Source organism: Schistocerca cancellata, chromosome 5 (genome assembly GCF_023864275.1).
Source record: "Schistocerca cancellata isolate TAMUIC-IGC-003103 chromosome 5, iqSchCanc2.1, whole genome shotgun sequence".
Classification (NCBI taxonomy): domain Eukaryota; kingdom Metazoa; phylum Arthropoda; class Insecta; order Orthoptera; family Acrididae; genus Schistocerca; species Schistocerca cancellata.
The window spans coordinates 225695872-225723360 of record NC_064630.1 but is presented as its reverse complement, the minus strand read 5'-3'; the positions used below and the strand labels follow the sequence as shown (position 1 = coordinate 225723360).

General features: G+C 40.2%; 1 protein-coding gene across 2 annotated transcripts in view; it reads right to left on the bottom strand.

Annotated features, from left to right (window-relative positions):
• Positions 1–27489, bottom strand: part of LOC126187817 (uncharacterized) — a 256419-nt gene that overhangs the window by 180867 nt on the left and 48063 nt on the right. For both annotated transcript variants that reach the window (XM_049929105.1, XM_049929104.1), the window contains exons 6-9: positions 26524–27156; positions 26270–26434; positions 19995–20210; positions 19798–19890 (exon numbers count right to left, since the gene is read on the bottom strand). In XM_049929105.1, coding sequence (XP_049785062.1) covers positions 19798–19890; positions 19995–20210; positions 26270–26434; positions 26524–27156 — 1107 coding nt within the window. The remainder of the gene's footprint in view (positions 1–19797; positions 19891–19994; positions 20211–26269; positions 26435–26523; positions 27157–27489) is intronic.

Sequence of the window (27489 nt, the reverse complement as noted above, 5' to 3'; positions counted from 1 at the left end):
GGCCGAAATACTAAATGTCTTTTTCCAAAGCTGTTTCACAGAGGAAGACTGCACTGTAGTTCCTTCTCTAGATTGTCGCACAGATGACAAAATCGTAGATATCGAAATAGACGACAGAGGGATAGAGAAACAATTAAAATCGTTCAAACGAGGCAAGGCCGCTGGACCTGATGGGATACCAGCTCGATTTTACACAGAGTACGCGAAGGAACTTGCCCCCCTTCTTGCAGTGGTGTACCATAGGTCTCTAGAAGAGCGTAGCGTTCCAAAGGATTGGAAAAGGGCACAGGTCATCCCCATTTTCAAGAAGGGACGTCGAACAGATGTGCAGAACTACAGACCTATACCTCTAACGTCGATCAGTTGTAGAATTTTGGAACACTTATTATGTTCGAGTATAATGACTTTTCTGGAGACTAGAAATCTATTCTGTAGGAATCAGGACGGTCGTGTGAAACCCAGCTCGCGCTATTCGTCCACGAGACTCAGAGGGCCATAGACACGGGTTCACAGGTAGATGCCGTGTTTCTTGACTTCCGCAAGGCGTTCGATACAGTTCCTCACAGTCGCTTAATGAACAAAGTAAGAGCATATGGACTATCAGACCAATTGTGTGATTGGATTGACGAGTTCCTAGATAACAGGACGCAGCATGTCATTCTCAATGGTGAGGAGTCTTCCGAAGTAAGAGTGATTTCAGGTGTGCTGCAGGGGAGTGTCGTAGGATCGTTGCTATTCACAATATACATAAATGACCTTGTGGATGACATCGGAAGTTCACTGAGGCTATTTGCGGATGATGCTGTGGTATATCGAGAGGTTGTAACAATGGAAAATTGTACTGAAATGCAGGAGGATCTACAGCGAATTTACGCATGGTGCAGGGAAAGGCAATTGAATCGCAATATAGACAAGTGTAATGTGCTGCGAATACATAGAAAGATACATCCCTTATCATTTAGCTACAAAATAGCAGGTCAGCAACTGGAAGCAGTTAATTCCATAAATTATCTGGGAGTACGCATTAGGAGTGATTTAAAATGGAATGATCATATAAAGTTGATCGTTGGTAAAACAGATGCCAGACAGAGATTCATTGGAAGAATCCTAAGGAAATGCAATCCAAAAACAAAGGAAGTAGGTTACAGTACGCATGTTCGCCCACTGCTTGAATACTGCTCAGCAGTGTGGGATCCATACCAGATAGGGTTGATAGAAGAGATAGAGAAGATCCAACGGAGAGCAGCGCACTTTGTTACAGAATCATTTAGTAATCGCAAAAGCGTTACGGAGATGATAGATAAACTCCAGTGAAAGACTCTGCAGGAGAGACGCTCAGTAGTTCGGTACGGGCTTTTGTTGAAGTTTCAAGAACATACCTTCACCGAAGAGTCAAGCAGTATACTGCTCCCTCCTACGTATATCTCGCGAAGAGACCATGAGGATAAAATCAAGAGAGATTAGAGCCCACACAGAATCATACCGACAATCCTTCTTTCCACGAACAATACGAGACCGGAATAGAAGGGAGAACTGATAGAGGTACTCAAGGTACCCTCCGCCACACACCGTTGGGTGGCTTGCGGAGTACGCATGTAGATGTAGATGTAGATCATAAGGACGGTTGGAGGCATTTCATTTTCTTACAGCAGTTCACAGTTGGTTGACAGCCCACACTTATGATCTGTCTTTCATTATAACCATTCTGGCAAAAGGTGACTTCGATGTGGACTAACTCAGCTGAAAAACTTTCAAAGTCTGAGATGAAGATTCCTTGATATCTTCCATAAGCAAATTGGCAAAAAGAGGTGAAAAAGGGCTCCCTGTTGCAATATCACCTATCTGTTGATAGAACGGATCACTAGATAAAAAGTAAATGAAAGGCAATGCATGTCAAAATAGGTTATTCAATTCAACATCAAACCTAACCTCAATTAAATATAATAAATTGACAGAGGAACATGAACGAAGATAGAGACCACATCAAAACTTACATAAATATCACAGTAAACTCAAATTCAGACCCTCTAATTGATATAAGAAATATGCGGAGTTGTTAATGTGATACACAGCAAACTATTAGTGGGTTCAACAGAGTAGCAAGGTATTTTGCTACATGGTGTCTCAGTGCAACAATGTTACTGACAATGTGCTACAAGGTTAAGATTCTTGATAGCCTCTTGCGACAAGAAACTTTCCTTCAGGAGACAGTCAAGTCTTCCTATCAACCCATTTTGTCAAGTCAGCACAAAGACTGCAATACTTTGGATCAAATAGTAAACACTGCATCATTTGAATGTAATCTTGCTTGTCCAACACTGCCATACAGCACTGCTCTTGCCTACAGGCAAGATAATAATATCAGGATCCACCTTGAGTGAGCACAAAGCAGCCCTTCTCGGCTGATTTAATATTATATTAATTTTCCTGCTGCTCATCAAATTCAACCAATGCGCTAGCTCGGCTACTGTTCGTAAAAGGATCTTTTTCACTCACCAACAGTTGGATTTTGTGTCCAATAAATTATTTTAGGCTTCATTTGAAGTTTGCCTGGATAGAGCTTCTTGGTCCTAGTTTGAATATGAATTTCATTCCATAACTGCCTGGCACTCAGCTATGTTTCAACATTTCGCAGCTTTACATCTTGATGTTCTGTGATAAATCTCATGGAGAAAGCTTGGGACAATGCAGTTTTATCCATGTTGTCAACAGATTTAAACTTTGCACTGATACTCAAGCATTTATAAGATTTTTTATTCATTTTTAAACCAACTCCAGCATGACCCCTATTTGATTTTGTATTTATAACACTGTATTCACCTGACCAGAAGTCTTGTTCCTCCTGCCTTTGAACTTCACTAATTCCCACTATATCTAACTTCAACCGATCCATTTCCATTTTTAAATTTTCTAACCGACCTGCCCGATTAAGGGATGTGACATTCCACACTCCGATCCGTAGAATGCCAGTTTTCTTTCTCCTGATAACGACGACCTCCTGTGTAGTCTCCACCCGGAGATCCGAGTGGGGACTATTTTACCTCCAGAATATTTTACACAAGAGGACGCCATAGTCATTTAACCAAAAAGTAAAGCTAAATACCCTCAGGAAAAATTACAGCTGTAGTTTCTCCCTTGCTTGCAGCCATTCACAGTATCAGCACAGCAAGGCCATTTTGGTTAGTGTTACAAGGCCAGATCAGTCAATCATCAGTCAGACTGTTGCCCCTGCAACTACTGAAAAGGCTGCTACCCCTCTTCAGGAAACACATGTTTGTCTGGCCTCTCAACAGAGACTCCTCCGATGTGGTTGCACCTACGGTACGGCTATCTGTATCACTGAGGCACGCAAGCCTACCCACCAATGGCAAGGTCCATAGTTGTTTATGTGAATGAATGTGTGCTTATGAGTCTCCCCCCCCCCCCCCCCCCCCCTGATGAAGGCTGTGGCCGAAAGTTAATGTGGAAGTGTCTTAATTGTGTTTGCCTGCAATTTAATGTGTCATTTTTAATGCAATCATTTTTTCCTAACTTTGTCAATATTCTAACATGGAGTTTCCATTGTTGGATCATTGTAATTGCTACCTATAATACTAATTGTAAGCTCTGTATGTAATTGACATTTGCAAATGCTGTCATATCGATGACCCCACGCAAAAAAATCTAAATGGATAAATAAAATAAATAAAAAGATGGTGTGTTTCCTGTCTGAGCCAGTATATCACATACTCAATGCCGACTGGACAAAAAGAGTTGGGAGTGTCTAGATTGTATGGTCTTCTGAAGATTCACAAGGAAGGGATTCCTCTTACACCTACTGTCAGTAGCAAAGGTGCTACCGTATAACAAAATACATTGCTACTCTGTTGAGTCCACTAATAGTTTAGTGTGCACATCACATTAAGAACTCAGCAGATCACTTATGTTGATTAAAGGGACTGTGTTTGAGTGACTATAATATTAAAGTCAGTTTTTATGTGGTTTCTATCTTCACTCATGTTCTTCTGTCTGACTCATTACAGTTAATTGGAGTTAGGTTTTGTGCTGAATTGATTAACCTATTTTAACATGTGTTGACTTCCATTTACTTTTCATTCAATGACAGGTTCTATGGACAGACAAATGAAGTTGCAAGGGGTAGCCCTTTGTTATCTATTATTACCTATCTGTTTATGGAAGATTTTGAGAAATGTACCCTGAAGTCGGCAGCTTTGCAAACCAAGGTGCTTTTTCAGAAATGCAGATGATACTTTTGTTGTTTGGCCTCATGGAAATGAGAATTTAAACAGCTTTTCAAAATTCACTCCACTCGAAAATTTGTCTCGTATTGAGGTGGGAAAGGATAGCTGCTTTCCCTTCCTTAAGGTGTTGGTCAAGAGGGAGGCTAATAATATGTTCAGATGTGCTGTTTACAGGAAGCCACCTCGCACTGATTTGTATTTTCAGGCCACAGCTTTCACACTCTGGTCCATAGGGCCCACATCATCTCAGACCCTGTCAGATGAGTTAGCCCACCTCAAAGTCACTTTTTGCCAGAACAGTTACAGTGAAAGACAGATTAGTTATGCATTCCACTACTCACCAACAGTGAATCAGGTGAGTGGCAGAAACAATGAGGTGGCACCAAAGTCTATGGCCTTTTTTCCTTACACAATGTGGTAAAGCATTTAAATTCAAGCAGCCTCCTTGACTGAACTTGATATTTTGATATTAGAGACAACTGCTTTGCCTGAAGCTAATTCTTGCATGAGAAAGTAAATTCCTAGGAAAAGACTAAGAAAACCAATTCTTATTTTCAGTTTTATGACTAGCTTACACGTTTTCTTTTCTGATCCTCAATGTTATGTACCCTTTCTTCAATACCATTTTTACTCTCATGAATAAATTTAAAATAACAAAACCCGTACTGGGGAAGAAAAGTGATGCATTACAGTAAGTAGCATTTCTGACAGTAATGGTCATATTCTGTGGAAACACTATGTTACATGCATTTTCCAACCACCATTTAAGATTAGAGCCCTTTTGGGATGTGTAACTAATGGATAATATAGCTTGTGTAAGGCAGTTGCCTACCATATCCCCTGAGGTGGTATGTGATACTGTGATACACTGGTCAAATCATAAGGGGACGAGAAGGGGGGAACGGGGAAGGGGGCAGGGGGGAGAGGAGGGAGAGAGGGAGAGGGGGGAGAGGGGGAGGGGTGAGAGAGGGGGAGGGGGAGGTGAGGGACTGGTATGTTGAACATAAAAACCAGACTTAAAAAGCTGAGCAAATCTGTTACTGCAAAACATTGCCTTGGCATTGGTCATCCTATGAAATTTAACAACACAGAAATTCTGGCATGCATATTTCACTATTGGGATAGTGTTATTATGGAAGCAGTTAAGATTAAATTAGCAAGTGACCCCATAAATACACTCCTGGAAATTGAAATAAGAACACCGTGAATTCATTGTCCCAGGAAGGGGAAACTTTATTGACACATTCCTGGGGTCAGATACATCACATGATCACACTGACAGAACCACAGGCACATAGACACAGGCAACAGAGCATGCACAATGTCGGCACTAGTACAGTGTATATCCACCTTTCGCAGCAATGCAGGCTGCTATTCTCCCATGGAGATGATCGTAGAGATGCTGGATGTAGTCCTGTGGAACGGCTTGCCATGCCATTTCCACCTGGCGCCTCAGTTGGACCAGCGTTCGTGCTGGACGTGCAGACCGCGTGAGACGATGCCAAACACGCATGCGACCATCATTGGCACCAAGGCAGAAGCGACTCTCATCGCTGAAGACGACACGTCTCCATTCGTCCCTCCATTCACGCCTGTCGCGACACCACTGGAGGCGGGCTGCACGATGTTGGGGCGTGAGCGGAAGACGGCCTAACGGTGTGCGGGGCTGTAGCCCAGCTTCATGGAGACGGTTGCGAATGGTCCTCACCGATACCCCAGGAGCAACAGTGTCCCTAATTTGCTGCGAAGTGGCGGTGCGGTCCCCTACGGCACTGCGTAGGATCCTACGGTCTTGGCGTGCATCCGTGCGTCGCTGCGGTCCGGTCCCAGGTCGACGGGCACGTGCACCTTCCGCCGACCACTGGCGACAACATCGATGTACTGTGGAGACCTCACGCCCCACGTGTTGAGCAATTCGGCGGTACGTCCACCCGGCCTCCCGCATGCCCACTATACGCCCTCACTCAAAGTCCTTTCTGCATACATCTCGCATACTGAGGTTTTAAATTTCCTTGCACAATGCTCTCACATTGCATTTGTGTCTTATAAATGATAGTGTGTGCACCACTAAAAAAAAAAAAAAAAAAAAAAAAAAAAAAAAAAAAAAAAAAAAAATAATCGGTGGTTGTGAAAGAATCAGCCAGCTGCATTCTTGCCTGTAAATTATTTGAACATTTTATATGCTTGGTGAAACTCAAGTTTCTCAGACTTAATATAGTTTTATTTTCTTCTTCATCCACCTTCCCAGGTTAGCATAAAATGCACCTGTTTCAGTTTCCCCATCTTGTCCTTGGTATTCCCACTGATTGTCTCCTGAAAGATTCATAATGTAAGGTGTGCTTTGGGACCTTTGTTTCTGACATGCTCAGAACATGCTCCTTGCATTCATTTTTATTTCATATAGCTTCCTCTAACAAATGGGTGGACCTTTATTTCTACTGTTTCCAATTACCTAAGACCTTTCTTTCTTTATTTATTTCTTTGTCAGAGCCAACATTCTGTTCTTTTCAGTAAGGTGCGAACAGCCATTACTTTATAAAATTTCATTTCCATCTCTTTCTTCTCTTTACCTTTGAAGATTCTTGTTGTTGCCCTCATATTATTTGTTACACCCTTGTCTTCATATGTATGTGTACTGGAAATGAGACATTACCTTCAACATTTTACCATATATACTGATTGTTGATCTGGCTGGTTCCTTTCTTATGAAAGCCATTACCTTAGTTTTAACAGCACAAGAACAGTAAACATTAACAACAAAATATATAACAGCCAGTTAAAAATCAAAGAGATACATATCCAATCAAAAGAATATGTTTCAGAGTAACATCCATGTACAGATGAGTACAATACTTCCTGGTCATCACCCGACTTCTATAAACAGAAAAATAGAACTGAACATAATGACCCAACATCATGCTATGCTTTTTGTTGAAGTTGGGTGATGATCATAAAGCGCTGTATTATTCTGCCACGACTACTTCATCCTGTGCGAACCTCTTTATCTTAGCATTTCCGAGTCGCACTTGTTTATGTTCTGTAGAGCTGCCTCTGGTACCATGGAGGTTATTCCCTGATGTCTTAAAACATGTCTTCTCATCCTGTCCCTCTTTCCAGTCAGTGCATTCCATGCACTCCTTTTCCTGACTGATTCTGTAGAGAATCTCCTAATTCATTATTGCACAGTCTAGTTAATTTTCAGCATCCTTCTGTCATACCACATCTCAAATCCTTTGACTAGCATCTGGCCTTTTGTTGGCCACTCCTACTGCCAGCACAACGTCTGTGCCCTGCTGGCTGCCCTTGATATGCAGGGGCTCCTCTCCTTGGAGACAGTTTAAGTGGCTTGCTAGTACACTGCTACATGTAGCAGGGACCACCTTCATTGTTCATAGGCAAGCATGAAGCAGCAATGTGGTGCTATCGAATGAACTAGCTTGCGTCCTTGAGTCATGTGGGCATCAAGCACCCACGAATATTCCTCCACCTGCTGCATACTTACGTCATGGCTCAAACCTCCAGCAGGCAGTTGCAGTCACAGCTCAGTTCTAGGCTACTCATGCCAGCTGCCTTTGATGGCCCATCTGTAGGAAGGTTCCGACCAAGACTATGCCGCACCGTCACACTGCCTAGCAGCTACCTCCAATCTTCCCAGGACTCAGTGCTTTATGAATACTGAATGTATACTCACCTTCGGCAATTACTGGACTGACATTCTTACGGACTGTGATATGTACTTATCTCTGATCAAGTTTGATCACTTCACTTGTTGCTGTTTTATGTGGAACTTCATCCTTTCGTGATCAGTGGAACATCTGTGTACCTAATAGAAATTTACCTCACCAAGTTCACAGGGATATGAAAGTCCCACATCTGCATGGCACTGTGAACTAGCGTCACTTGTATTAACTGTTTGGTGCCAATAGGCTCACTTTTGGCACCTAATGCATGAGATATCACTTAATTGTTTCAATTGTGCATTGTGTCTTGGTTTTGGTTGTTTCATGATTTTCCCCTTCTGCAATAGCTAAGCTCAGTAAAGGTAATTATTGTCTTGTTTACATTGCTAGAGATAGATTTGTGCACACATTTATTGATATTTAGATTCATTTAATGATTTTGCCTTATGGTCACAGTATGCAGAGAATTTCTATTTGTACCTTTTTTCTTGAATTTTCTGATCAGCTACTTTAATGAGGCTTTACTTTCTAAAATAACACCCTGAAATGAGGTCCACTGTGTCAGACATTTTGCCCACCACACCTATAATAGCTTTTTGCCGCCATCCCAATCTCAACAGTATCCTTGTCAGCACCTATGCTCCTTCTGCATCCAATTTCTTACCCTATGGCTTCTAACCCTGTGACCATCTCCACTGCATGACTTGCCCTATGCACCCTCCTACCATCATCTATATCACCCGTGCAACTGTCAAAACATACACTATGAAAGGGAGAGCCACCTGTGGAACAACATGTTGTGTACCAGCTGTTAGTTGACAATGATTGGCCTTTTTACACTGTCATGACTACCACCAAGTTATCATCTAGGATGAACTGGCATAGGCAAGGGTGTATACTGGCGCCAAACATGTATACTGGCAACACAATACCCTGTTGCAGAGCATGCTCTACAACATGAAAGCTGTGAACTCAGTGTCTGTTTCAGCACATGTGCCATTTGGATTCTTCCACCCGGCCACCAGTTCCTCAAAACAGAGGTGGGAATAGATGTTACATAACCCATGGTTCTTGCTACCCATGTCGCCTTAATATATGTTAACTTCTTCGGTATCAGCATTTTTTCTCAGAAACTATTCCTTGCTTCACTCCCTTTTAGTTTTCTATATTTTTAATTTCCTGACCTGTCAATTCCACCCACATCTACCACATACACTATATGATCAAAAGTACCTGGACACCCAGCTGAAAAGACAAACAAGTTTGTGACACCCTCCATCAGTAATGCTGGAATTCAATATGGTGTTGGCTCACCCTTACCCTTGATGACAGCTTCCACTCTCACAAGCATACATTCAGTCAGGTGCTGGAAGGTTTCTTGGGGAATGGCAGCCCATTCTTCATGCTTTATGGAGCGCTGCACTGAGATGAGGTATCGATATCGGTCAATGAGGCCTGTCATGAAATCTGCGTTCCAAAACATCCCAAAGGTGTTCTATAGGATTTAGGTCAGAACTCTGTGGAGGCCAGTCCATTACAAGGATGTTATTGTCATGTAACCTCTCTGCCACAGGCCGTGCATTATGAACAGGTGTTCAATCATGTTGAAAGATGCAATCGCCATCCCCGAATTGCTCTTCAACAGCAGGAAGCAAGAAGGTGTTTAAAACATCAATGTAGGCCTGTGCTATGATTGTGCCATGCAAAATAACAAGGGGTGCAAGGCCCCTCCATGAAAAACATGAGCACACCGTACCACCACCACCTCTGAATTTTACTGTTGCCACTACATACGCTGGCAGGTGACGTTCACCGGGCATTTGCCATACCGATGCCCTGCCATGGGATCGCCATATTGTGTACTATGATTTGTCACCCCACACAGCGTTTTTCCACTGTTTAATTGTCCAATGTTTACACTCTTTATACCAAGCGAGGCATCGTTTGGCATTTACCAGCATGATGTGTGGCTTATGATGAAATCCAAGTTTTGTCACCTTCTGCCTAACTGTCCTAGTACTTGCAGTGGATCATGAGGCAGTTTGGAATTCCTGTGCAATGGTCTCGATAGATGTCTGCCTATTACACATTATGACCCTCTTCAACTGTCAGCGGTCTCTGTCAGTCAACATACAAAGTCGACCTGTATGCTTTTGTGCTGTACATGTCCCTTCATTTTTCCACTTCACTATCACATCAGAAAAAGTTGACCTAGGGATGTTTAGGAGTGTGGAAATCTCACATACAGACGTATGACACAAGTGACACTCAATCACCTGACCACATTCGAAGTCCGTGAGTTCTGCAGAGCGCCCCACTCTGCTCTCTCACGATGTCTAATGATTACTGAGGTCGCTGATATGGAGAACCTGGCAGTAGGTGGCAGCACAATGCACCTAATACGAAAAACATATGTTTTTGGCGGTGTCTGGATACTTTTGATCACATAGTATACAATGCACTTGGCTTTCCAATCTTGTTAACATGAGCATAATATTTTCTCATTAATCTCTCTCTTGCATATTACCTTATCTTGTACATTTAAGCTCTTAGGTCTTCAACTGTCATCTGGTGCAGTCACCAGCAATCATTCTTTCCTTCTCATCCCGTTCTGTAAGTCTCCCATGACCTGGAGTTCTGGGTGACTTCTCCAAACGTTCCCCATTTCCTAAACCTCATCAGTCCTTTTCCTTCACTGATCTATACTTCTCTTTCAATCCTCCTGCAAGGAGGAGGAGCAGCTGGCTCCGAAACCTGTCAAATTTCTATACCTTTATACGTGAGTTCTCCTGCTGCCATTTGGTGAGGACATTTTTTATCTATCCAATTACATTATATAGCCTCTGCTGTTAAAATTGGTTACCTTTTAGAAAGTCATCAGCTCATGCCAGATTCCACTGTTTTATGCATGAATTACTTAAAAGGTGTTCCTTAGTGCCACAATATTTGACAATATGTTGGATACAGATGCATCTCCAGAAAACCAGCTTCACAACCTCCAACTCCATAATGTCAAATTAAACAACTTTCAGCTGTCTAGCTGCCAAACTAATTTTATTTGGCTACCAGTTTCGGCAATTTATTATGCCGTCTTCAGGTCCCTGACTGACATATAGGAAGATTCCACCTCAATTCTGATCAAAACAGGGCCCAGCAATACAGGTATTAGTAGATTTCTGCTATCAGATGATGGCTGTATGTATCACTGTAAAAATACCAGTATTGCTGGACCTTGTTTTGATCAGAACCGAGGTGGAAGCTTCCTACATGTTGGTCAGAGGCATCAAGATGGTGTTGGAAATCGCCGAAACTGGTAGCTATATAAAATAAGTTTGGACACTAGATGGCTGACAGGTGTTTACCCCTTTAACTGCTCTGGACATGTTAACGTGTGTGCCTTTGTACCTGTCCCTGTGTGCTCTGAACGTGTTTACGCGCACCACCAGTCCTTCTACCTGGTACTCTGAATGTTCAAAGAACCAGGTAGAAGGACTGGTGGCGTGCGTAAACACGTTCAGAGCACACAGGGACAGGTACAGGTACAAAGGTGTGGGCATTAACACGTCCAGAGCAGTTAAAGGGTTAATTTGACAGCCTGTATTGAACAGCCGAGTCCCACAACCATCTCTGAAAAGATGGACAAACAGAGGTCCAACTACAGAGGCTGGCAGCTAGAGGACTCGAATACAACCCGTGGAGGTATTTTTTTGCTGCAGCCTTTCTTAACATACGTGGGAGAATGGAAGCCCTCACTATTGTCTATGTGGTCCAGAAATGTAAATTATTCCTTTATGGACAGAAATTTCATCTCGTCACAGACCATCGACTTTTGTTCATCATCTTTGGACCCAGGCACTGGCTACCAGACAGAATCACCCAACACCTCCAGCATTAGGTGCTGTACTAGTCCGACTTTCATTTTTCTATCCCCTATTGGGCAGTCCTGCTGTCCCATGTCCTCATGTGACCTGACCAGCCTTTGACCAACGTGAATTTGAGCATTTCCAGCTCAACTGTAATCAGGATACAGCCATTCCAGCTTTCCCTTTAATATCACATGACATCATGGGTACCAATCATAATGATCAAACATTACGCCACTTCACTCACTTTGTGCTGCAACACAGATGGCCCTACTGGCCATGGCAAAATCAACTTCACCTAAACCAAGGGGTTCTGTTGTGGGATTCTGATGAGGGCTACTGCTGTGTTCTGATTCCTCCCCCTCTTTGGCCGTGAGTGCTGCACCTCTGCACACTGCCCCTTCAGCACACCCTGGATGAAAAGATTGGCAGACAGTACATGTTCTGACCCGTTTCGGGCTGCAACATTGTGGACCTTGCTCGTGACAATTCCACATATCAGGACCATCAAGCTGTACCTAACCATCAGTTCTCTCTCCTTGGCATGATGCTGTGGAGTTGTGGGAGAGTATCCATGTAGATTTCGCTGGCCCGTTTCTGGGCTCCAAGCAGTTGGTTGTGATTCATTCCTTTTCTCATTTCCCTTGTGAGTTCTGCATGTTCCAGGTCCTTACTGCCACTACAATTGCAGCAGAAAAAAAAAATTGTTGCTCTTGAAGGCACCACACGCACTTTGGCATCATATAATTGTACAATGTTCACTTCCCATGACTCCAAACAGTTTTGTGGCCATAAAGGGATTCGACATCCTTATGCCATGCTCCTTCACCCACCCTCCTAACAGTCATGCTGAATGCTTTGTCCGAATTTTTAAGACTCACCTCCAAAAGGAAATGATGTCCAAGCCTGCACATAATGCCCTCTATAGTTGGCTGGCTACATGATCAATCACTCTCACCATACCCTCTGCTGTGTCCACTGCCAACACATATCATTGCTGAAGCTTCTGGCTGGGTACCCCTGTGTGGCCCTGCAAGCTCAGATGCTGCCCAACTTGGATCCACAGGATAATCTCCTCATGCTACAAGTCCATGATGTATATGTATGCCGTGGTCTCCGCCCAGAAGCTTATACCGCACTACCAAAATCAGCTTCATCTCCACCACACAGCTCAACAGCTGCCTGCTTTTCTACCCCCAACAGACCCTATGGTCACAAGGTGGCTCATGCAACTTCCACCTAGCTCCGTCCCATTTTGGCCTTCCACCATGACACCTGACACCGACCTGGCACCCTTTCTGGTGGCGCTCCACTAAAACACTTACCATCTGCTTCTTCATGCCTGGCATTGCTGCTTGTGAGGAGGGTGGGTGGGTGGGTGGGTGGGTGGGTGGGGAGCAGGATGTAGTGATGCCACCTGTCATCAATGTGCCTATAGAAATTGAGTAGCTAATGTGACATTGTTGGCTACCAAGGTGCCACTACCCAAATGGTGCTAGTCACAAGAGCATCCTCTAACAGGGTCAGTTGGTCCAGAGCCACTCTGAGCCACTTTTAATTCTGTCACAGTGCCATTCTGTGCCAACTGGTCTACTGTTTTTGTTCTCTCTGTAAACCCTATTTATTGGTGTTTCCTCTTCGGACACCATTAGTTTCCTTTTCGGAATCTGTTAGTAACTGGCTGAACTCTAACAATATGTGAACTGGACTGTGGTTGGATTGTTTCTTACAGTTTGCACAGCTCCAAGGAGCATTCTGTAACATATCTCAATTTGTTGAATAAACTGTGGCTAGTCTCTGTTAGTTCTGAGTGTAGATTATCTTTACATAAAAACACTAAAAGTAGAGCAGATGACAAAGCCGGCAGGTGTGATTTGCAAGTAGCAAACTGGTAGCTGGAGGCTGCAGTTTTGCACTAAACACCCAATATGAAATAACTATTAAATGAAGTTATTATTAGACAAGTGTAAAGCAGCATAAAATGAACCCCAACAAAGAGACAATATAAAACAGGGAGGAGAGAGATAAAAGATGATCTTTAAGAATAATTTCTCCGTTTTATTGTTTGTTGAGATCCATGGCTGTGGATTATATGATTTTTAAGAAATACCGTTACAAGGCTCTTTTCACATATCGTTACAAGGCTCTTTTCACATATTTTTATTTATGCCAATATGTGTTTTGGGCTTTCACCCATCATCAATTGGCGTAATACATATTGTAATTTTCAGCTAGTATATTAACTGCAGTTTCAATGATGCATCTTGCCTATGCAAAATAACAGGTTTGTTTAGCTATTATACTTTGTTATTTGCATATTTATGATATATTACTCATTTAATGTATTTACTTTCTACTATACTTCATGTTGTTCCAATTTTCGCAGTTTTCATTTTGGCACAAACACTTTTCAATTTGTATACTGAAAAAGGACAGTGTATCAGTCGCCACACTGCCCACTGACATCTTTTGGTTACTTCAGAAAATTATGTCTCTGATCAAAGTAATATTTTACTAACAGCTCCTGGTAGTACTATTTTTAGTTTAAGCTTCTGTATGACAAAAAACTGAAACTGCTTAGCATGAATTTACTAATATGTACAGTTATTTATATTAAGTAAGTGCCGTAGTGACAGGTCAATTAAACTGCTGAATATTACAAGAAAAATGTTGTACATTTTATACAAATTAATTAATATTAGATATTTTAGGGATATTAATAAAGAATAAAGGCAGAACAACTGGCTTACACGATGGAGAACTACTACATGCACTGGATGGGCTCATACAGGAAATGACAACAGAAGCATATGGACTTTCATTTATTACCAGTATTATGTTTGTACATGACTGCACCTAGTTTGTGATTGTATAAATAAATTAAAATAAAATAAGATTTAAGAGATACCAACTTTATTCTGTAACACACTAATCACACACTTTAAAAGAGTTCCTTTACTGGTTGCTGAAATTCAGCTAACTTCGGACCAGTATGGAATGTTTACTCTCATTGCTAACCTTAGATGCATAACAATATTGTGTCCCATAATGATAAAATAGCCACTGTGAAAATAGAGTTGATTCATGTGCGGTGTTGTGCATATTGGGTGGTATTATTATTATTATTATTATTATTATTATTATTCTTTCTTTACTTTCTCAGACGTTAAGTCTGGTTAAAAATGGAAAGTGACGCGGACCTTGATCAAGCGTCACTTCCTTTTAACTGTACGGTATATGTTATATTGCATTTAGGAACTTTCGGGTAATTTAACATGTATCAATAATTACAGATTTCTGTTTGGATGTAGCTGTATTGCATTGATGTACTGGTGGATACTGTGTGGTATGACTCCTGTAGTTGATAGTATAATTGGTATAATGTCAACTTTATCCTGATGCCACATGTCCTTGACTTCCTCAGCCAGTTGGATGTATTTTTCAATTTTTTCTCCTGTTTTCTTTTGTATATTTGTTGTATTGGGTATGGATATTTCGATTAGTTGTGTTACTTTCTTCTTTTTATTGGTGAGTATGATGTCAGGTTTGTTATGTGGTGTTGTTTTATCTGTTATAATGGTTCTGTTCCAATATAATTTGTATTCATCATTCTCCAGTACATTTTGTGGTGCATACTTGTATGTGGGAACGTGTTGTTTTATAAGTTTATGTTGTAAGGCAAGCTGTTGATGTATTATTTTTGCTACATTGTCATGTCTTCTGGGGTATTCTGTATTTGCTAGTATTGTACAGCCACTTGTGATGTGATCTACTGTTTCTATTTGTTGTTTGCAAAGTCTGCATTTATCTGTTGTGGTGTTGGGATCTTTAATAATATGCTTGCTGTAATATCTGGTGTTTATTGTTTGATCCTGTATTGCAATCATGAATCCTTCCGTCTCACTGTATATATTGCCTTTTCTTAGCCATGTGTTGGATGCGTCTTGATCGATGTGTGGCTGTGTTAGATGATACGGGTGCTTGCCATGTAGTGTTTCTTTTTCCAATTTACTTTCTTCGTATCTGTTGATGTTATGTGATCTAAAGGGTTGTAGAAGTGGTTATGAAATTGCAGTGGTGTAGCCGATGTATTTATATGAGTGATTGCTTTGTGTATTTTGCTATTTTCTGCTCATTCTAGAAAGAATTTTCTTAAATTGTCTACCTGTCCATAATGTAGGTTTTTTATGTCGATGAATCCCCTTCCTCCTTCCTTTCTGCTTAATGTGAATCTTTCTGTTGCTGAATGTATGTGATGTATTCTATATTTGTGGCATTGTGAACGTGTAAGTGTATTGAGTGCTTCTAGGTCTGTGTTACTCCATTTCACTACTCCAAATGAGTAGGTCAATATTGGTATAGCATAAGTATTTATAGCTTCTGTCTTGTTTCTTGCTGTCAATTCTGTTTTCAGTATTTTTGTTAGTCTTTGTCTATATTTTTCTTTTAGTTCTTCTTTAATATTTGTATTATCTATTCCTATTTTTTGTCTGTATCCTAGATATTTATAGGCATCTGTTTTTTCCATTGCTTCTATGGAGTCACTGTGGTTATTCAATATGTAATCATCTTGTTTAGTGTGTTTTCCCTTGACTATGCTATTTTTCTTACATTTGTCTGTTCCAAAAGCCATATTTATATCATTGCTGAATACTTCTGTTATCTTTAGTAATTGGCTGAGTTGTTGATTGGTTGCTGCCAGTAGTTTTAGATCATCCATGTATAGAAAATGTGTGATTTTGTGTGGGTATGTTCCAGTAATATTATATCCGTAATTTGTATTATTTAGCATGTTGGATAGTGGGTTCAGAGCAAGACAGAACAGAAAGGACTTAATGAGTCTCCTTGGTATATTCCACGCTTAATCCATGTGTAAGTGTATCAGGGAATGTGTATGGGTCTGCAATGTATTATTATTATTATTATTATTATTATTATTATTACTGAGACAAATGAGTGAAGAGGCTGTACCTGAACACTCTAGCAGTTCATCATTGACTTTCATGTCACGTCTGCGAAGCATTAACTCATTACACATTCATTTCTTTTGCCCTAGGAGAAGGTGTGACTTGGCCCAGCAGTCACTATGCTATGAGCCGACAGAAAGCTTTTGCTCCCAGTGCACTCCACAAATGCGCCATCTTAAAGTGTGTGATTACTAGTTACCAACTTTATACTGTTATGCAGTTAATAACAGATACTAGTCCCAATGGATTTCAAATCATACACTCTGATTCCTCCCCCCCCCCCCCCCCCCCTCTCTCTCTCATCTCTTGCTCTTAACATTCTTTCCTGTTCTGACATGATGAAAATACAAATATATTCACATTATGAGCATCTAAACTGGCATATTCAGTTGAAGAGTTATTCAGTAATGCATTCAAGTAGATATAATTCTGTGTAGAAATTAGCTTTATTTGTAATTTAGTTTCCTAATATTTCACTATTCCTCCATTCTATTGCTTTTTAAACAAACCATTGAAGACAAAAGTTGTAACATCACTATTTATGTAACCAGAAGATGGAACATATAATAAAAAGTATTGTATAAAATACTATATTGTACATCATGTCGAAATTCTTAGAACATTTTACTCGAAACCATGACATCCATGAGTAAAGCATAGTACCTTTTGAAGGACCTGCCTCCTTCAGGAGTGTGTGTGTGTGTGTGTGTGTGTGTGTGTGTGTGAGAGAGAGAGAGAGAGAGAGAGAGAGAGAGGGGGGGGGCTGGCAGTAGGCAGCCTATGGGTCTGTATATAGCACAATTATATATTTTAGGAGTGTACTTGTATGTGGTGACTGACTCTCATGGGTTCGTGATCCTCATCTACGATCTACAGTTTATGGTGCACCAACAATCATAAGCTCAACCCTCTGATCTATAAAACACCTGATAGGATGTGATGCAATCAGCTGAACTCTAAAAAAATTTATCTGGCAGCTGTATTGAATATTACAATAAATACTGTTGTTTTCTCTAGAGTACTGTTTACTTTACACACAGTAAAGAGTGCCCCATAAGGAATGTGACTTTTGAAACAGCTGCAATTTCTGTTCTAGTAAGTTGGCAGCACTGAACTTGGCACAATTTGCTTCTGTTTTCTTTGTAGTTACTATGGGGTGCTTCATGATGCAGCAGCTCATTGCCATTATAAAAACTTATTACACACATGGTGTATATTATGCAGAGACTGTTTGCAAACTACTTCGTGGAATCTTTTGTCAACGTAATGCACCGAATGAGTCGACTGTGTTGAGTATGCCTCCTAAATTTGAGAAAATCGGTTCAGTTGAGGACATTAAAACCCCAGGGAATCTTCATGTTAGCCATTCTGTGGAAAATATCACCACCATGCGTAATAATATTGCTGTAAGTGTGGTGAAATCTATTCACTAATGTTCATAACTACTGGACATTCCAAGGTCCAGCATTCAATGAATTCTGAAAGGAGATCTGCAATTTTCGACTTATAAAATCCAATTGACACAATAACTGAAGACAAATTATCATGTAAAATGCAAAGAATTTGCCCACTGGGTGTTTTTGAAGCAAATAGCACACAAGTTCATCAGGAAAATAATGAAGTGAACTTTCTGTGGAATGGTTGTATGAAAAAGCAAAATTGAAGCATTTGGGGCACAAAAAACTCGTGAGTAGTTATACAAAAGGCATTACATCCACAAGAGTGAATGGGATGTGACATTTGGGCTAGGGGTGTAACTGGTCTGTACTTCTTCAAAGATGGCATCAGAAGTGGATTAAGATTGGATGGCGAACGATACCACAAAATGTTAAAAAGAGTTTTGTGATCTGAGTTGGAGCATGTGAGTTCTGAAGAGGTTTTGTTTCGACAGGATGGCACAAACTGTCACACATTGATTACAACAATCAACTTGCTATGAGAGAGGCTCCCTGGCTAGGTGATTTCCCACAGCAGTGATGTGAATTGGCCACCCAAATCTTGTGATTTAACACCACCTCTTTCTGCTGTGTTATTAGAAATCTCATGTGTAAACCAACATATCACAATCACTTCCAGAACTCAAGGTTGGGATTCAGAAAGTAATTTCAGAACTAGAGGTGCAAGTATGTCAAAACATTTATGAAATATTTCATCTAAAGAACAAGAGTGTGCCTGCAGAATAGTGAAGGGCATCTAAGTAGTATCATACTGCATACATAACCACAGAAAGCAAACACTGCAATGACAAGCAAGTCACTCAACTTTGTTAATAAATTTGTATGGTTTTATGTACTCAAAAGTTGCAATGTCTATGTGACACTTTTCATTCTGCAATTTGAAGCTGTGAATTGTTGAAAGCAGAAAATATATGGTTGTCTCTGAATTTCAAAAAAACAAATAACTAAAAACATAAAATGCAACTTTATAAATACAAAACTAGAACACTATACTGCAATGGTAAGACCAAAATGTTTATATCCAATTGAATGCTTAACAATGGCCTACTTGACAGAAGAGAGAGAGACTGCAAAGACGGATTCTTGCAAAAGTAACGGCTACCACACAAGCAACAGTGCGTTGGGAAATGAGAAGTAACAAGATGCTCTACCAGAATACACACAAAAATATCAACAGTAATGGCAAAGCAAATTTTAGTCTCTTTTTTGAACACCTCTACTGTATGATTGAGAACAAGCTAACAAAACAAATATATAAATATTTCTAGAAAAATAAATCAACAGAACAGTACTGCAAGCGCACGCACACACGCGCACACACACACACACACACACACACACACACACACACACACACACACACACACACACAGGTGTGTGTGTGTGTGTGTATGTCAAAGTTTGATATATCTTTAGAAACAACAGGAAGACTCAAAATCTTATGACAACAATATCCTCCTCAATTTGATATAATCTGTAGTTAAATGGGAACATACATTTTCACTGAAAATAATGTTCAATAAATTTCAACCCAATAGTAATATCTGACATTACTGTTAATCAAAGAAAAGCGTACAAGCAGCACTTACTGTAATCTGGGGTCTGCAGCTGACTCCTGCTTCATTTCCATCCACACATGGTGCAATTTTAAGAGTCAAGTACGTGTTGATATTATCACTGATCTACAAGAGAAAGAAAATATAGCATGTCTTGGGAAACATATTTCAAGCGATGAAAAATGTTGATCATCGGAGACTACTTTATTTGAAATGGGGCAGACACTTACCTCAGTGTGAGCATTAATCAGGTTTAAAAGAGTGTGGGCTACATTTAGTTTTTTGTTGATTTCTGAAAGTGCAAATTCTGTCACATGGTTGAGCTGAGGGTTATATACATCTACACCAGAGGCACCAGTTGTGGTTGAATGACCATCTATGGTCCTTGGTTGGAAAGTGTCATCTGAAAGTCCTTCTTCTTTAGGGGAGCATTCAGACCTGACAACCTAAAAAAAAAAAGTATGGTAATGCATATTAATCACATTTGTACAGAAATTTCATAAGCCTCTTAAGCACTGCTCTTCATTCAAGTAAAACTACAGTACAAAGTCATCACAATTTTAGCCATTTTTCATCTTTTCAGGTGGCCGTTTCAGTGTGCTGAGATGTATTCCTGTTTACTGATGATTAATATGTCATCTCCAGTATAGTGAACTATGGAGCGAATCTACAAAATAGTAACATGTCGTTTCGCTGCTGCTGCCTCTAAGGTGCCGACCTTCTTCACAGGGGGTGCAATTTAAATCAATTACAGCATGCAAATTGGATGTCATAAGCTGCTTACAACGGGTTGGATTCAACTTCTGAATGTGGTCTTATATCTATAAACAGGGAAGGGAATCAATGTAACAAGTTAGTGATGCAAAGAATCTGATTACACAATATGATAAAGTGTGGTGCTCAATATGGATTGATGAAACATTGATAACTCAAGGTGTTTTTCACAAGAGAATGATGATAATTTGACATTAAAGCTTCACACTTGTTATACCTATGGCAAAAACTGAACAAAATATAAATATAAACAGCTCATTATAATGAGGCCAATTCACTACCATACTACACATTACAGAAAAGAATAAATAATCTTGGAATTCATATCGAACAAGCAAGCAAGAATAGAAAACATTGGACAGAGCAGATATGGTTGGCCCAGCTTGTGCTGCGACCACAAGTCAAGGTGGGCTGCAATCACAGCTTGGTGTCATGACACAAACGGAAAGCAACTGCTAGGCAGAAACTTGCAATTTTGTTTGTTGAGGTAATGGAAATGACTGCACTAATGTGATACTTTAACCTACTTTTACAACACAATTGATGGGTATACACGTGAACAAGGGCTTAGGATACATTCAAAAATGTCCATTATTGCCATCAGTTGATCTGTTCCATCACTCTGAATGTGTTTGAATTTTTATACCTATGTAGTACACATGTATGTGTCTATTAACATAGTAGTGAGACCTATTCATGTTTAGAGTCTAATATCTGAGTTTATCATCATAAAATACTCACAGCACAGAGATAAGTGAGGACATACTGTGTCATGCACCCGCATTTAATTTCGCGTAATCCCTGCGGATTTGGAATCCCTCTGGCCGTAAGAGCGCATGGAGCGTTACTGTCGCCAGTCAAGGGCAGGTCGGAGGAGAAGGTAGTTAAGGACTGGGGTGACCTAGAGAAGAGGAGAGTGTAGCGCAGGTGGCGAAGAGCACAAGTGTGGCAGCATGTTGTTGTGGCCAAGCACCTGCCGTGGTCTGTTGGCAAAAATGGTGCTTTCGCTACCTGCGGGTTTGGCGGGGCCGAGTGTTGGTCGAAGCTGTGAACATTACTCATTTAAAGCTACTTCGGCAGGACGCACAGTATTCTGCGTGTCCTCTGCTATTGAAGTTGCAAGCAGTTCGTGTCCATTGAGGTGCCGGGTTGGAGTCCAGTCTGACCTTTGCAAGTATTGGACGCAGTGGCATCTGCTGGATGATACCCGTGGGCTTCCAACTATGAGTAATCTTCATTACATCCTTCTTTCAGTGCTCTCTAGGCAAGCATTTGTCAATGGGCACTGAATTTTATGAGAAATCATGGTTAGCATTTGATTAGTGTGCACGTCACTTGGTGTCACGTGGTGGCTATTTTGACTTCGTATCCTGGTTGGCCATTGTTATATATATATAAATGTGTTACTTATGAAGGTTTTGCCTGGTACTACTTGAGTTGAGTTCTGTCAGTGTGTGTGGGCTTGTGGCTGTTACTATACCAATCTAAGAGTATAGAATGCAGATGTAATTCTTCTGATTTACGAATTGTACTTTATAGTCTGTATTTCTGAGGCATGTCTCCAGTTACCTATCATGAGTTCAAGCTGTTTACTAAATTGTTTGCCTCCACAAAAAAAGAAGAATTTTATGCCTAACGTCCCCCCCATGAAACATGGACCTTGCCGTTAGTGGGGAGGCTTGCGTGCCTCAACGATACAGACAGTCGTACCATAGGCGGGGTATCTGTTGAGAGGCCAGACAAACGTGTGGTTCCTGAAGAGGGGCAGTAGCCTTTTCAGTAGTTGCAGGGGAAACAGTCTGGATGATTGACTGATCTGATCTTGTAACACTAACCAAAACGGCCTTGCTGTGCTGGTACTGCGAACAGCTGAAAGCAAGGGGAAACTACAGCTGTAATATTTCCCGAGGGCATGCAGCTTTACTGTATGGTTAAATGAAGATGGCGTCCTCTTGGGTAAAATATTCCGGAGGTAAAATACTTCATTTGGATCTCCAGGCGGGGACTACTCAAGAGGACGTCATTATCAGGAGAAAGAAAATTGGCGTTCTACGGATCGGAGTGTGGAATGTCAGATCCCATAATCAGGCATGTAGGTTAGAAAATTTAAGAAGAGAAATGGATAGGTTAAAGTTAGATACAGTGGGAATTAGCGAAGTTCGGTGGCAGGAGGAACAAGACTTTTGGTCAGGTGAATACAGGGTTATAAATACAAAATCAAACAGGGGTAACGCAGGAGTAGGTTTAATAATGAATAAAAAAACAGGAGTGCAGGTAAGCTACTACGAACAGCATAGTGAACGCATTATTGTGGCCAAGATAGACACGAAGCCCAGGCCTACTACAGTAGTACAAGTTTATATGCCAACTAGCTCTGCATATGATGAAGAACTGTATGATGAGACAAAAGAAATTATTCAGGTAGTGAAGGGAGACAAAAATTTAATAGTCATGGGTGACTGGAATTCGATAGTAGGAAAAGGAAGAGAAGGAAACGTAGTAGGTGAATATGGATTGGGGGGAAGAAATGAAAGAGGAAGTCACCTGGTAGAATTTTGCACAGAGCATAACTTAACCATAGCTAACACTTGGTTCAAGAATCATAAAAGAAGATTGTATACATGGAATAAGCCTGGAGATACCAAAAGGTTTCAGATAGATTATATAATGGTAAGACAGAGATTTAGGAACCAGGTTTTAAATTGTAAGACATTTCCAGGGGCAGATGTGGACTCTGACAACAATTTATTGGTTATGAATTGTAGATTAAAACAGAAGAAACTGCAAAAAGGTGGGAATTTAAGGAGATGAGACATGGATAAACTGACTAAACCAGAGGTTGTACAGAGTTTCAGGGAGAGCATAAGGGAACAATTGACAGGATGGGGGAAAGAAATACAGTAGAAGAAGAATGGGTAGCTCTGAGGGATGGAGTAGTGAAGGCAGCAGAGGGTCAAGTAGGTAAAAAGACGAGGGCTAGTAGAAAAACTTGGGTAACAGAAGAAATGTTGAATTTAATTGATGAAAGGAGAAATTATAAAAACAACGTAAATAAAGCAGGCAAAAAGGAATACAAACGTCTCAAAAATAAGATCGACAGGAAGTGCAAAATGGCTAAGCAGGAATGGCTAGAGGACAAATGTAAGGATGTAGAGGCTTATCTCACGAGGGGTAAGATAGATACTGCCTACAGGAAAATTAAAGAGACCTTTGGAGTAAAGAGAACCACTTGCATGAATATCATGAGCTCAGATGGAAACCCAGTCCTAAGCAAAGAAGGGAAAGCAGAAAGGTGGAAGGAGTAGAGGGTCTATGCAAGGGTGATGTACTTGAGGACATTATTATGGAAATGGACGAGGATGTAGATGAAGATGAAATGGGAGATACGATACTGCATGAAGAGTTTGACAGAGCACTGAAAGACCTGAGTTGAAACAAGGCCCCGGGAGTAGACAACATTCCATTGGAACTACTGACGGCCCTGGGAGAGCCTGTCCTGACAAAACTCTACCATCTGGTGAGCAAAATGTATGAGACAGGCGAAATACCCTCAGACTTCAAGAAGAATATAATAATTCCAATCCCAAAGAAAGCAGGTGCTGACAGATGTGAAAATTACCGAACTATCAGTTTAATAAGTCACAGCTGCAAAATACTAATGCGAATTCTTTACAGACGAATGGAAAAACTGGTAGAGCCGACCTCGGGGAAGATCAGTTTGGATTCCGTAGAAATGTTGGAACATGTGAGGCAATTCTGATGCTACGACTTATCTTGGAAAATAGATTAAGAAAAGGCAAACCTACATTTCTAGCATTTGTAGACTTAGAGAAAGCTTTTGACAATGTTGACTAGAATACTCTCTTTCAAATTCTAAATGTGGCAGGGGCAAAATGTGGTGCTTCAGAAGAATGCTGAATATTAGATGGGTAGATAACATAACTAATGAGGAGGTATTTAATAGAATTGGGGAGAAGAGGGGTTTGTGACACAACTTGACAAGAGGAAGGGACCGGTTGGTACGACATGTTCTGAGGCATCAAGGGATCACCAATTTAGCATTGGAGGGCAGCGTGGAGGGTAAAAATCAGAGGGAGACTAAGAGATGAATACACTAAGCAGATTCAGCAGGATATAGGTTGCAGTAAGTACTGGGAGATGAAGAAGCTTGCACAGGATAGAGTGTCATGGAGAGCTGCATCAAACCAGTCTCAGGACTGAAGACCACAACAACAGCAACATGCCTACTGTTCGTACTTTCCTGCGTTTGTAGTATGTTTAATTTTTGCTAAATAATTAATGAGTTGTCTCTGTGTTACAGGATAGGTGATTGTATCTCTTGCTAAGTGTGGTCTAGTTAAAGATGCCTGTGTACCATGACTGAAATTTTTAATGAAGGTTTCCAGTACTGTGGTAATGGCAAACTGCCGTCCTATGTTAGTAGAGAAGGAGGAATTATTGCTACTGGCACTGCCTCTGACACCGCCTATATCATCATAAATTTGTAGCATATTTGTCAGTCATTTTGGCTACTTTGAAGGCAGTGGCATCTTGATATTTACTGGCAATAGCTGATGGTTGAAATTTTTTATATATTCATTTGATCATATTTTTTGCTGTTCGTAATGCAAATGTATTTTTACTTCATTTAATATTCTTTACTAAAAGGAAGTGATTTTATGCTGTTGCCATTTTGAAGTGTTTGCTATCAGTTGTGTTATTGAAATTTAGTCTTTTTAGTTCTAGAGGCAATTTGTTGTTGTTATTCTTGGATTTTTGCTTTTTAAAAATAAATCCATCAGCATTTTTAGAAACGTTAATAAATTCATTATGGCTCAGTACCTTTCCACACAACACCAGCTCCCTACTGCATTTCATTCTAGCCACTATAACTTATACTACTCGGGAACAACATTGTACTGCAATGTTATCCACCCATTTGAACATAAAATGTATTATAAAAAAATTTTATTTAAAAAAAAAACTAGAGATTGAACTTGCTATGTAATTGTTACACAACATTACATAGAGCTTACAGACATGAGAGCCAACTGCTTATACAAACATTAACTGTTAGACCCATCTAAAATGCCTATATAGTAATTGCTATATTTACATAAAATTCATAATCCAACTAAAATATAAAAGTTTTGCCCAGGGTATAAAGCACACAGTCAGTAACACTTAAGATTCTGCTTAATAAATACTAAAACATGATACTGACACACACATCACAAATTAATAAAAATTGCAGCCATCAAAAAATAAGCCGTGTGAAAGTAGTGCTACTGGTTGTAGTTACCTGTAACTTCAATAAGTACTGCTGCAATATGAGAACTATTTTATCACTATTGAAGACATGTTTATAGGGAAGAGAGCTCTACCTAATACTATGTAATATTAAAATCCTATATTTTCCACAATCTCAAAAGCAAATGCACAACTTTTATAGTGATTATTGTGTATGCGTGATTAACAACAAATGATTTAGTGTTTAAAGTTTTAGTTTATGGCATGATGTAGTTTACTCTGTTGAAAGTATGCAGAAGACTGGTTGCGTAGACAGCTATATGGATCTGATGATCGCATTTTTTGAACAAAAGTGGCAATATTTATAAAAATAGTGTAAATGAGAGAGGGTAAAATAAACAAAAAATTACAATATTTTATCCCAAGTGGTAACTTCAGCAATTAAAAAAATATCTTATTTAGACAGATTGTTAACACATACCTGAACTCTAAGTGAATTATCAACAAATGAGCGATGAAGATGTACAGTACAAAGAGAAAGTGGCATAACCAAGTCTTTGAGACAGTCTGCATTTGGTGCCTTATTTTCTTCACACAATGACGTTCCAACAACAAGTTTCAAGTGATACATCACACCATCCATAATCTGTAACAATTTTTTGAATGAAATGTCTAGTCCTATTATAAGAACATGGCAAGAAGGTGTACGCAAAAGGTCTAACACAAAAAAATTACCTGCTTCTTTGCATCCACTACCTCCACAACAACACGCTTCAGATTGTCCTCATCAATGGCATCGAGTGTTTCAACTGCAGTAGCTGCTAAGTCATTTACCAACTGCTCCTCTCCTGGACCTATATCTTTAAGACCTCCAATGAAACCAGAAACCCCTCGTCTTTTCATACGGGCATTCTGCCCTGTTTGGTAGTACTCTTCTGAGTCTGAAAGATAGCCTCCCATATCCCACCCAAGGAAGGGAATGTCCTCCATGTAGTCAGCTGAGTAGCCACGGGCATAGTTATAAGGAGTATCATCTGCAGACACTGTTGCCAAATCATCAAAAGAACCAAACTGGGGCCTATCATCATCCTTGTAATGAGTCAGCACTTTTTCATTTTTGGAAATACTGACTGAAAGAGGGTTTGCAACAATGTCATTAGATGGATAATTGTCATCTATTCCCGTGCAGTTATTAAATGAAACCTCCCTCTGTTTCTGAAGTCCTGGTTTCTCAAATATTTCAATGTAGCAAGTGTTGGGATCACTTTTATAATTGATTGCACACAAGTTCCTGTCCATGTTAGTTTCCTTCAAACATTCTGTCTCACCAACATCAAGGAGCAACATGTACATAATTCCATTCACAACCTGCAATTAGAACAAAAAACAGAATGAAATGACCTGAAAATGTGTCACTTTTCACAGTAACAGCACTTCTCAAAGAGCGTGTAAAATGAACTAAGAATTAATAATATTATGAGATGGAAAGTTGCTTTCACCATATAGCAGAGATGCTATGTTGCAGATAGGCACACAAAAATATTTTCACACTTAAAGCTTTCGGCATGATGAGAAAGCGAAGAATTTTTCAACATTGCAACATTATGATATTACCGATGAATTTAAGTTTTTTGGTAACAAATATGGTTCTGTAATTATTAATAAAATTGTAACATACATGTATAGGGTTAATGTTAGGAT